Source organism: Schistocerca nitens, chromosome 8, assembly GCF_023898315.1.
Source record: "Schistocerca nitens isolate TAMUIC-IGC-003100 chromosome 8, iqSchNite1.1, whole genome shotgun sequence".
NCBI classification, from domain to species: domain Eukaryota; kingdom Metazoa; phylum Arthropoda; class Insecta; order Orthoptera; family Acrididae; genus Schistocerca; species Schistocerca nitens.
Genome location: NC_064621.1, coordinates 456679222 through 456691686, shown reverse-complemented (window position 1 = coordinate 456691686; position 12465 = coordinate 456679222). Strand labels below are relative to the sequence as shown.

General features: G+C 40.3%; 1 protein-coding gene across 1 annotated transcript in view; it reads right to left on the bottom strand.

The window, feature by feature from the left end:
- Positions 1-5804: 5804 nt before the first annotated feature.
- The window catches only part of LOC126199613 (angiomotin-like), a 70728-nt gene continuing 64067 nt past the window's right edge, over positions 5805-12465 (bottom strand). The window contains exon 5 of the mRNA XM_049936540.1: positions 5805-5950. Within this exon, the coding sequence (XP_049792497.1) occupies positions 5805-5950 (146 nt within the window). The remainder of the gene's footprint in view (positions 5951-12465) is intronic.

Sequence of the window (12465 nt, the reverse complement as noted above, 5' to 3'; positions counted from 1 at the left end):
GTGATATGGTGCCTCAAACCTCGCGGAATTTGGTGGTGGTTCCATAACGGAGTGGGCTGTGTTTACGTGGAGTAGACTCGGTTCTCTAGTTCAACTAAAGCGATCACTGACTGGAAACGTTTATTTTGGGGTGCTTGGAGACAACTTGCAACCATTCATGGATTTCACGCTGCTTAACAATAATGGAATTTTGAGGGATGCCAATGTGCCATTTTACCGGACCAAAATTGTTCGCAATTGGTTTGAAGAACATTTTGGACAATTTGAGGGAGTGATACGGCCGTCCAGAATATCTTACATGAATCCCATCGAATATTACAGGACACAGCAGAGGTCAGTACCAGCAGAAAATGCTGCACCGGCAAAATTTTCATAATTGTGGAAAAAATACAGAGGTAGTGTGGCTCAATATTTGCGCAGGGTACCCTCAGCGCCTTGTTGAGTCCATGCCACATCGAGTTGCTTCAGTATACCGGGCAATAGGAGATCCGACGCTGTATTAAGAATTATTCCACTGCTTTTGTTCAAATGGCTCTAAGCAGTATGGGACTTAACATCTGAGGTCATCAGTCCCCTACACTTAGAACTACTTAAACCTAGGGACATGACACACATTTTGACCCAAGACAGGATTCCAACCTGCGACCGTAGCAGCAGCGCGGTTCCCGACTGAAGCGCCTAGAACCGCTCGGCCACAACGGCCGGCATGGCTTTTGTCTCTTCAGTATATATGCTAAAGTAAACAACGAAACACGGGTACGAAAATGTCCACCGGGTTTTGCTAGCAGTCATTATCTTAGGAAAATAATTTACATGCACAAAGATAGCTTCTCTTCCCTCTCATTCCATTACATCGCAATCCATATATTCACTTACTGAAATAATGTTCATACGTTTGAACTATTTCTTGATATAATCTCGTTGCTTATTACCAGATCCGGGTTTTGGCAGCTGAACTTGTTAAATGGTCCTCAGTGTTATCTAACTTTTAATTTACAATTTAATAATTTTATCACTATTAAGCTCATAGTAACTCATACTGTAAACAAAATTTCAGCTTATGAAAAGTCATCATTTATTCATATTGTAAGTATAACCCATACTATCTGAGCAGTTATTTATGTTCACTAGCTTCGTTTGCTCTCATCCGTTCCTTGTATAAATTCCTCGTTTTCCCTGATATGTTGCAAATTTCCCACAAGAGCCCTTTTTCTACTTTACTTGGTCGGATTCGTGAAAAGTTTGCGTATTTTGTTGTTATTTGGCATTGTTAAAAATGGAAACAATCGATAGGTAATTTTAAAATGCGTGGAGTAAAAATCCTTGCTCCAGATCGCTAAAATATTCATATCGATAACTAGTTCCATCTCACTGACGAACCATCTTCAAATCTAAAAAACAGAAACAGGCCTATAGGAGATTACCAATAACAAGATTCATTTGATAATTGCACTTACATTGTACAATACATAAGAATGTGAAATTAATATTTTGTTCAGTGTGTGTAATATCCAGCAGGCATTACATATCGTCATAATCTGTTCAGCTAGATCACTCTTATTGAACTGAAAGGCGTATGGGTTTTTACATACAGAAAAATATATTAAATCGTGACAAAAATAGAGAAATACAAACGTATATTTGGCAAATGATAAATTATTGTCTTACCTAAAGTAAAAGTTTGTCATTGGCAAATGATAAATTATTGTCTTACCTAAAGTAAAAGGTTGTCATTGGTTACAGTCTCTTTTTTACGACGTTTGCCATTTGTCATACATAGATACATAGCTCTTATTGCCACATTTGTTCGTTAACACACGGCGATTGACAGCGGTAACAGTTACATATCCCGTATGGGGCTGTAAAGACGTTGGCTACAACAAGTACAAAAACTTGTCCGTAGTTAGCGTTGCTAGAGAAGTGTCTTTTTTACAGCCCCATATGGGATACGTAACTGTTACCGCTGTCAGTCACTGTGTATTAACACACAAGTGTGGCAGTATCGACAAATTCAAATGGCTCTGAGCACTATGGGACTTAACATCTATGGTCATCAGTCCCCTAGAACTTAGAACTACTTAAACCTAAATAACCTAAGGACATCACACAACACCCAGCCATCACGAGGTAGAGAAAATCTCTGACCCCGCCGGGAATCGAACCCGGGAACCCGGGCGTGGGAAGCGAGAACGCTACCGCACGACCACGAGATGCGGGTGCAGTATGGACACTGGGTGTATATACGGTAAATGGCAAACATCGTGCATTTCTCTCTCTCTCACTTTTTTATTGTTATTTTTTAGGTATTGACAACTTTTTACTTTAAGTAAAGTACCTAGTATAATAGTATAACGTAGTATGTCTTATTTTTTGTCTCAGTGTAATATATTTTGCAATATCTCCATACCCACAAGAGGGCTAGTTTAATAAGAGAGATTGACAGTGGCAACAGATTATGACTACGTGTAATGTATGCGTGCTAATACACAAGGAGCCACATAATAATTTCATTTTGTATTTATCGTATGGTGCCATATCATATATTAATGATGTGTTGTTATTATTACTCTCTTATGTGAAAGTTCCTGAATTTTAGATCTGAAGATGGCTCGTCAGTGACCTGAAAGAAATTATCAATATATTTTTTGTGATCTTGACGTAGGATATGTAATAAACATAATTTTCCTCGAAGTTGTTGGATTCTTAACAAACCACATCGTGACTACACTTACAAAAAGGTTTCAGCGAGACACTATGTCACTTCCGGAAGGTTTTATGAAGGAAATGGTCCTTATACGAATGACGCAGATATCATAAAACGTTTTATTATTAGCATACTGTTTGTTTCCTCGATACGGTTTAGTCTTCCTTGAAATTCAAGGTACCTGCGAGCAAATTTGATAGCCTATTTTGCCTCTCACAATACTGGTCTCCAATGCTCTTGATCACTGACGCACCGTCCTCATTTAGGAGCAGTACTCGTTACATAAAAAATATTTGACCGCCTTAGTAAGGGTTAAATTAGAATTGGTTAAAATGGAGCAAGCTGTCTCCTGATTGCACTCATATACGCTAACTCAATAGCCACTACCCCCAACTAATTAATTTTATAACGTTAAGCACTTGCGAAGCATTGCTTTTCGTCTTCAGTGCAGCAATCACGTATTCTAAAGCAGACACACGTTCATTATTTACATTCCTTCTTCAATAAAGAGTGACTTTCCGCATCAGGGCCTCTTCTGTAGCCGTAACCAGTCGTACTAGCGATACTCGACCGAGAAATCAGTAATGTAAACGGGATATCATGATATTTATAATTTGAGTCAGAAAGAAAATCGAACACATATTACCCAAGAGGCCCGAAACCTATCCAGTTCTTGAATGAATCATATTCCTGTAGACTGCGCGATGTTTTTGGAACTTTCTGCCACATTAAAACTGCGTGCCCGACTGCAACTCGAATAAATAGTCTTCCCATTCGGTGCGAGTGCTATAACCGAACGATCCATCCACACACTGTTCACCATCCGTTGTCACAGCTTTACTTCCATCCAGACCTCTCCCATATCGTTCAAAATTCACCTACGTTCACTTGCACCCCTTGCTGTTCTATCGCGTACTCGTGGATCCGTATTGGCAGCTTGAGTCTGGTCTCGTTGGTGAGAATTTTGCTGGACAACAGCATGGCCCGAGCTTACAATTCCAGTCCGACAGAGAGTTACGATCTGCGAGGAAGTTTATTACGTACACTTGATTCTGCATGCCCAACAACGGTGTAACTCCATTTGAGGAATTCCTCTGGTACTGGGGTTTCTACGTTCTACTCCATCAAATGGGTCACGAGTACCTCCGTACGAGGAAAAGTGTAGCTGTTTGAGTGACGTGCCGTGATATATAATTTTTGCTTATAGTGGTCGCCGACATCTGTCTTAGGTAATTATTGTAGACAGACAGTCCACATTGTTCCTAATCACTCACCACTTCAACATATGGGTAATCGTAACATCATGTATCCATAAATTTATAGAGGGTTCAGACCATCTTGCACATACCACAAAGATAACATGGGTGTACGAACACTACCATAGGACGCTGGAAGATTAGACAAAGACCAATGGGCTTCCCATTGGTGCAGTGTTCAGAGATGGTACATGATGATGGCACGTTACGAGCACCTAGGAAACCTTATGGCACGCAATTAGCACACTGTACTCTGAAACGTAGACGTTTACGGATTCTCGTAAAATCGCCTATATGCAAGCACTGGTTGGAGAAGTTATCCGGCAGATGGACCCTATTGCGCTCGTTGTGTGCATTTGATAGCCACTTGATCTGCCACGTACCTGTCACCGTTTCATAGGCTATGGCCAGGCTGTGGGTTTCTAGGGTCTCAGTTGTCTTCCCATTCCCCCCCCCCCCCCCCCCCCCCATAGCAGGGCACAGCGAGTGTAAAAGCGAGTCTTATGACATGATACAAACCCATTTGCCGAAAGGTGGAGGATGTCACATTAATGCGGTCACCTGTCAAAAAGCTAGATTGTTCACCGTTTGGAGCTCGGACTAGCAGGAAAAGAATCCACGAGTTCCGAAGGTACCGACAGCGATGTAGAGCCATTGTGGCTCCAGTGCTGCTGCCAGCTGTACTATGCTTCTTGGTTGAGGATCCGTTTTGCGAACAGCCCCATCGAGGTGGTCCAAGAGATTCTCAATTGGCTTTAAATCCGAGGAGTTTGGTAGGCAGAGGAGTACGCCACACTGAACCTTGCACTCTTGAATCCACGGTCAAACATTGAGAGGTGTGTTCGTTCTGAACCCATGGGGCTGCATAGCTGAGACATGCTGTGATACCCGGCTGCTTCAAGCTCCTTTATGATAATCTCTCATTTATGGTCCAGACAGAACTATTGTTACCTCGTCATCGGTATAGGACGGCTCCATATTGCTATCCGCGGTGTACTTCAACCACAGCAGCATGCGAACCATTTACTAACTCAGCCATTTTGGAAATGGTTCCACCCTTGCGCAGAAAGCCAGTGTTCATGACGTTTTTGTCGTCAGACAGATCGTTGCGTTCCCTCATTGCAAAAACGGCTGCGCCGTATTCAATCCCCCACCGCTAGTGCTACCACCAGTCGTCTGTGAGTGGCTCATGCACATTGACGTCGAACATTTACGGCAGTGACATTAATGTGACTAGACCATGTATTATCTGGAATATAATATGTGCATGCTGTGAAATAGGCCTTCTGTTACGTTTTCCGTTGAATGTCACCACAGAACAGTAAGGGCATTCGATGAGGCGCAAGCTGTCGTCCTCAGCAGCACCCTGCCGTGAGCTGTATCTACAGAGAGATAACCGCAGTAATTAGGTAGAAACGTATACGAAACACTGAACATAACGTTTCGTCTTCTCCTCACTAGGAACGCAACGTCATTTACATTGACATATTTTCAAGTCATCGAGTGATAGGCCGAGATCCTATTACCGATCTAACATTTCCTACATTAGCAGATATTGAGATATCATGGATTAGAATATCTATACATTGGCTGTAGGTGTTTCATATCATGTTACGTCCCCATTGCCACCGGAACAAAAATGAGTGTTTCACCGTAAATGTAGATTTCTATAATTCCAATTGTCGTAAATACTTAGAAGAACTCGAGATTACGTATGTGAGTCATTGTGAAATATTTTCACAGTCAGAACGGATATAGATGCTGAAAAGCGAAGCAAACGCAATGATATTAGTCCTTGAGAAAGCTAGGGTTGCTCATTGCTGCTAAATGAGTCACAAACTATACTATGAGGTATCTGATCCTGGTTCTAGTCCAAGTGTGCCTTGTTGTGGAAGTCCTGGTGTAGTGTCTCCAGTGAGCACGGGGGACGGTGCCGCCACAGCTCCAGGAGTAGATTCGGGAACATTAGCGGGTGATGGTGTAGCTGCATCTGAAATAAAGACTATAGTAATTAACTTTACTGAATACATGTACCTAGAATTATGTGCGTCGACAAGGCGAAGTACTGTGATAAATCCTTCCGATTTCCACGCGCCATTACTTACTCGATTGCTTCAAGTTTCTTTACTTCTTTCACCTAAATTGATTAATGTCTGCAAGTGTACCTCAGGGTGTTAATTCAGGTACATTTGCAGATTCCGGCATGATTGTAACTGATACGTGCAATAATAAATCTTAATAACTGAATCCATGAACTCAGGATTAGGCACATTAACAGGATGGAGCATTGTGATAAATTCGCCCGATATCACAGCTGCTAACATTCGAGGTCCAGAAGCATGCACTCGATCAACATCTGTACAGCTTCTGTTAACTGCTGTAATTTTTTTCTCTGAGATAAATTTTCATGTTTTATTATGTGGTTCCAGTGTTATGTACGTAGAATAGACACTTTCGATTATAAAATGGGATGTTTCTTTCAATGAGCAAATTTTGACTACATTTGCTAAATGAGTTGTCGTTATATGATTCAAATATTTATTTTGATTTCTATTGTAGCTTGTACCAAATGTTGTTAACCTTCATTGAGAAGCATAATAATATTTTATTCGTCGTAGGATAATACACTTGGGGAAGGATAGTGCCTAGTTCTATCCTCTTCAAACTGGAAACACACTGAAACTCGAAAAAGATGGGTTCAGACAATTTTTATATATTATTGAGTTAATTACGTAAACCAGTCGAAGTTTCTTAGCATTCGTCCACTCTGGAATTATGTTGTGGTATGACGACACATGTCAATAATGACAACGAATCTTTACCATTTCTCCTTCAATAACTTTTTATTCAATGCAGTATTTTAAATCACAAATAAATCTAGGATTTTAAGAGGAGAAGCTCAAACAATGTTCAAATTGCAATTAAACTTCTTGACAGACTTGTACATCCGATGAAGCTGACGCTATGCGAAAGTAATATAGCTGAACCATCCTCCCTGAGAAATTGTATTTGATAACCCAAAGGTTCTTTAATAAGTATCGTCTTTTCGTATGTGAGATCAATTTCTGAAAATACTTTAAAGCATATTCATTACTGATTTTCCAATGATGCCAAGAAAACGGCTTTATGATGAAGGCTATTTTTTTATGAATCACTGGAACTTGAAATGAGTGAACTGCAGGTCCTTTTGTTGTGGAGAAAGCACTGCAATATCTGAAGCAAGTTATCATTTCTCTGTCATAGAACTCGTATCTTTATCAGAAAGTTTCTCTATCTTTTGCTAATTGTTTGGGACTGTATCTAGCCTTGAGAAAAGAGAAGAGTCTTGTTTCTTTATTTCTACTTTCTGTTTGAGAGTGCCGGCATTTTTGCTGAATCCTAACCTTATATAGGTTGCTAGATGCCTGATCAGTTATAATTGATTGTGATTCTCCACTGCTAGCGCTGGCTCGCCAATCTTTCGGATGTAGTGAATAAGCCTAGAATTTCAACTGCCCCCACAGAGCAATTTTCTTTGGACAAGTGTATGGTGTTATGTTGCTGACGGCGCAAAGATTCTCCTTAAGTGAACCCCTCCATCTTCTTCAGACCAGCATCCAACGACAGGTTGATGGCTGCCTTCAGTCTTCTTACGAAAGCAAGTGAGTTTTGAGTTCACCATGGAATGGTACGTTCAAGGTAATTAAATTTTATTCAAGTGATTCATTGCTCTTATTATAGATTTCATTTCAGTGTTAGCATCGTATCATCAACTTTCTTTGTCAGTTTGATCACATTTGAGTGTGTAAATACGAATTATAGGAATTTCTATAGCAGACTGCTTTCAACTTCGTTCCCTTCCAGCATAAAGTTACCATACCTTTGATTACTAATATTCAAACTAATTTCACTATCAGTGCACAGAGGAATCTAAACGAAATAACTGCTGTTACCATGGTATCTTGATCCACGACAATTTCGCGTAATGGGGAGCTTGGGAGACTAGGACTTTCTTCAATCCGATTTTCACCTCAGAATATTAGAAGTCACGGGGTGTGATTTTAAAATCAGTAACAAGTGGTCTATTTTTTACGTTTGTGAGTTGAGTGTTTGCATATCCGTTTTTAACGTAGTTTTGTGGTGAATACATTAGTTGCTGTATTTCTCAGACGCTGATGCGCTCCCACATGTCCAATAAAGTTTGTGTAACCATCAACAGTGGCGTCCGATAATTAGATCACAACATTCTGAGCATATCTAATACCTGCATTCCTGACATTTTTTTATTGATTTCTGACATACGAAATTAAGACTGTTTTCATCCAGTTTTGCTCAAATTCTCGCACATGTCCATACAAGCTCATGTAGCCTACAACAGTGTTGCTAAATGAATATATCTCAACTTATTCAATATATCTAATACGTATATATAAGCCCAATTTCATTCGTTTCGTGATTTTTGAATTAATGAACTCTTTTGCATCGTGAAACTTGTCAGGGAACACAGGTCAGTTTACTGGCGAAAGTACTTTAGTGTTCTCCTATTCCGATCTGAAGAAGGGAGAATGCCCTTGCAGTTGAGTTTCTTGAACGTATGTTTGTATGACTGTTGGCTACTTTTCGACGTCAATATACTCGTATGTTACCACATGGCTATCCTAGAACACACGATGCAGTGTGGTACTCTGAATGAATACGTGTAATTTAGAGGTACATTCCAAAAATTTTACTGACTTCTTGATTGTTTATTCCCACGTTGGGAACAGAATTCATTACATGACTAACTACTGTTTTTTTTTTTAAGTCTAGATATGCTACTTTTATGTTCTTGCACATGTTGCCCCTTCTTTTAACTTACTGATTATAGCCGGATAGAGATGTAAAGCGGATTTTTCACGACTATCTATTGCCTTCATGAGGTCAGTGTGTAAGTCGTTATCCTTTGCCTCTTTTAGATTACACTGTATTCTCACTAACTGAACTAGCGAGTCCTATTACAGTAGTTGTGCATTTGAATTTCGGTCGTAACAGTCAAGCTGTTCCGAAAACATCTATTCTCTTTTACGAGATCTCACAAATAAGTCAAGCATAATTGTCGGTTACGTTTTATTTGTAAATGTCTCTTTGGATAGACTTTTTTCATACAGTCTACCAATTGATTCCTGTCTTTGACTTTGCCTTACCCTGTAACGTTTCGTATTGTTTATGTGGCAGCAATTTACGTGTCCTGCCAGAATCTTCCGTAAGGTAGACGGTCCTCATCGTTAGGAAGCAGGTATCTTTTACTCTTCATGTGATGGCTATCTTAAATTTGTCGAGACGTGCCAAGACGTATTATACCTACCAAAATGAAATCACTAGTTATGTTTTCTTGGACACTCAGCCAGGAATATGCGGTTATATCATTCAGTTCTTCTAATAAGCAGCCAGACACAGACGTATCTATATGTGAACAATATATAGCTAATTCCTTTTCAGATGTATATGAGCGTTGTTTATTTTTTGCAATGTTTTAATGTGATTTTACGTGTCTTGGCGTATATGTTGCTAAAATATGGTGGATTTTGTGTAACTGAGGGGGAAATTATATGTGTGATGAATTTTAGAAGTGAGAAAAATGTGGTTAGGATAATTCTTAGGAAATGGCTTCGACAGCTTTTTCTCTTAGAGAACTAGTTGAGGTTTTACAATTATTTTTCTTTTTCTGTGACTAAATTGTTTGAGATGGCCTTTCATCATAGGTTAAAGAGCAGCTGTAGAAAAGTAAGAGATGGGGATGAGGAAGAGATTGTAGGCATTGAAGTAGGGGTTGCGTGAACCCTCGGGTACGTATGAGTAGAGCTGTCTGTGTTAACAGACAAACAACACTACGTGAAACAACCGGATAAATCAATGTGGGTCATATAATTAACGTATCCGTTATGAGAGGGCAGCGAAATTTGACGTTAACAAGCCAGCGAATGGTCTAGGGGTGACGTCTTTGAATAATATTCAAAACGTCCTCAGTTCCAGGATCGTAATCCACCGCTGCTTAATTTTTCAGTAATAATCAGATTTGGCGGCACATCTGCAAGACCGAGAGCTCCGGCACAGAAGTTACCATCATTCTGCCAACGGCCTTGTCAATGAGGGCGAAGGAGCGGTCAGAGTTTCTGACCACTCTTTTCTCCTTGGGTTCGATAACTGCCCCTACACGCTTAAGAATCAACAATGATCAATGGCAAGTCGATTCAAAAGGCTACGGAAACCACAGCTATAAAGACACGTGCGTGTATCCTCCCAGCGTAGCATTTGAGACCAACGTTCTCAGTTATTTGCTGGATGTATTCCAGTCTCTTTCTTCTTCTACTCCGAGGATATTGACTTCTACGTTACTTATGTTGGCAGCTGTTCTCGATTCGAATTTTGGAATATTCGCTTCGTCTTCTTTTATGGACGCATTTCACTAGGCTGTGTGTAATAACTCTGCTTTGGCAGCACTGTCTTCGATAGTATCTCCATTGCTATCGCGCAGAGAAGGCTTTGATTGTTTCTTGCCGCTACCATACTTCACATAGACCAGAATCTCTTCGGATTTCCTGCCCCGTTTCGAGACAAAGTTTCGTTGTGGAAGCTGTTATAAGCATCTCGCATTGAAGTCCGCGCTAAATTTTGAGCTTCTGTAAAAAATCTCCAATTTTGGGGATTTAGCGTCTGTTTGAATTTGGCATGTTTGTTTCCTTGTTTCTGCAACAGTGTTCTAGCTCGTTTTGTGTACCAAGGAGAAACAGCTCCGTCTTTTGTTAATTTTTTGGTATAAATATCTCAACTGCTGCCGATACTATTTCATTGAATTCAATCCATATCTGGTCTACACTGATACTATTAGTTTGGAATGAGTGGAGATTGTCTCTCAGAAAGGCGTCAAGTGAATTTTTATCTGCTTTTTGAACAGGTATATTTTTCGCTTATTTTTGTAGGATTTGGGGATTACAATATTCAACTTCGCTACGACAACCCTGTGTTTACTAATCCTTGTATCGGTTTTGATGTTCGTTATTAACTCAGGATTATTTGTTACTAAGAAGTCAACTGGATTTTCACAATCGTTTACTATTGCGTGGGTTCCTGAAGTAACCGCTCGAAATAATTTTCAGAGAATGCGTTTAACACAATTTCGGATGATATTTTATGCATACCTCCGGAATGAAACATGTATTTTCGCCAACATATCGAGGGTAAATTATAGTCACCACCAACTATTATCCTGTGATTCGGGTACGCGTTTGAAATCAAACAAGTTTTCTTTGAACCTTTCAGCAACTGTACCATCTGAATTGGGAGGTCGGTAAAAGGATCCAATTATTATTTTATTCCGGTTGCCAACAATGACCTATGCCCATACTAACTCACAGGAAGTATCTACTTCAATTTCGCGCCAAGTTAAACTACTTCTAACAAATACGCCACCGCCAACTGTGTTTAGCCTATACTTTCGGAACATCGTTAGATTCATCCCAAAAATTTCGGCTGAGCTTATAACCGGCTTGAGCCAGCTTTCAGTGCCTATGGCGATTTAAGCAGCAGTGTTTTCCATTAGCTCTTGGAGCTCTGGTACTTTCCCAACACAGCTACGACAATTTACAACTGTTATACCAATGGTTCCCGTATCTACGTTCTTCCGGTGTTCAGCCTGAACCCTTTGTGACTGAGACCACTCTTGTGTTTTCCCGAGATCCTCTAACCTAAAAAAACGCCCAGTCCACGCCACACAGCCCATGCTACTGATAATTTGGAGGTGACCAAGAGAAAAAGATTGAAGCACCCACGTAAGGATAACGTTCTATGAGTCGGGGCGTGGAATGTCAGAAGCTTGAAAGTGGTAGCGAAGCTAGAAAATTTGAAAAGAGAGATGCAAAGGCTCGATCTGGATATAACAGTGGTCGGTGAACTGAAATGGAATGAAGACCAGGATTTCTGGTCAGATGAGTGTAAATTATTATCAACAGCAGCTGAAAGTGGTATAACGGCAGTGTAATTCGTTATGTATGGGAAGGTAGAGCAGAGAGTGTGTTACTGTTAAGAGTTTAGTGATAGGGTTGTTCTCATCACAATCGACAGCAAACCAACACCGACAACAATAGTTCAGGTATACATGGCGACGTCGCAAGCTGAAGGTGAAGAGGTAGTGATAGTATATGAAGTTACTGAAAGGCTAATACAGTACGTGAGGGGAGATGAAAATCTAATAGTTATGGGGGCTGGAGTGCAGACGTAGAGGAAGGAGTAGAAGAAAACAGGTTACCGAAGAATATGGGTTTGGGACAAGGAATAAGAGAGGGGAAAGACTAATTGAATTCTGTAATAAATTTCAGCTGGTAACAGCGAATACTCTGTTCAAGAATCACAAGAGGAGGTGGCATACTTTCGAAAGACCGGGTTGTTCGGGAAGATTTCATATACGTTACGACATGGTCAGACAGAGATTCCAAAATCAGGTACTGGATTGTAAGACGTAACCAGGAGCAGGTATAACCTCAAATCACT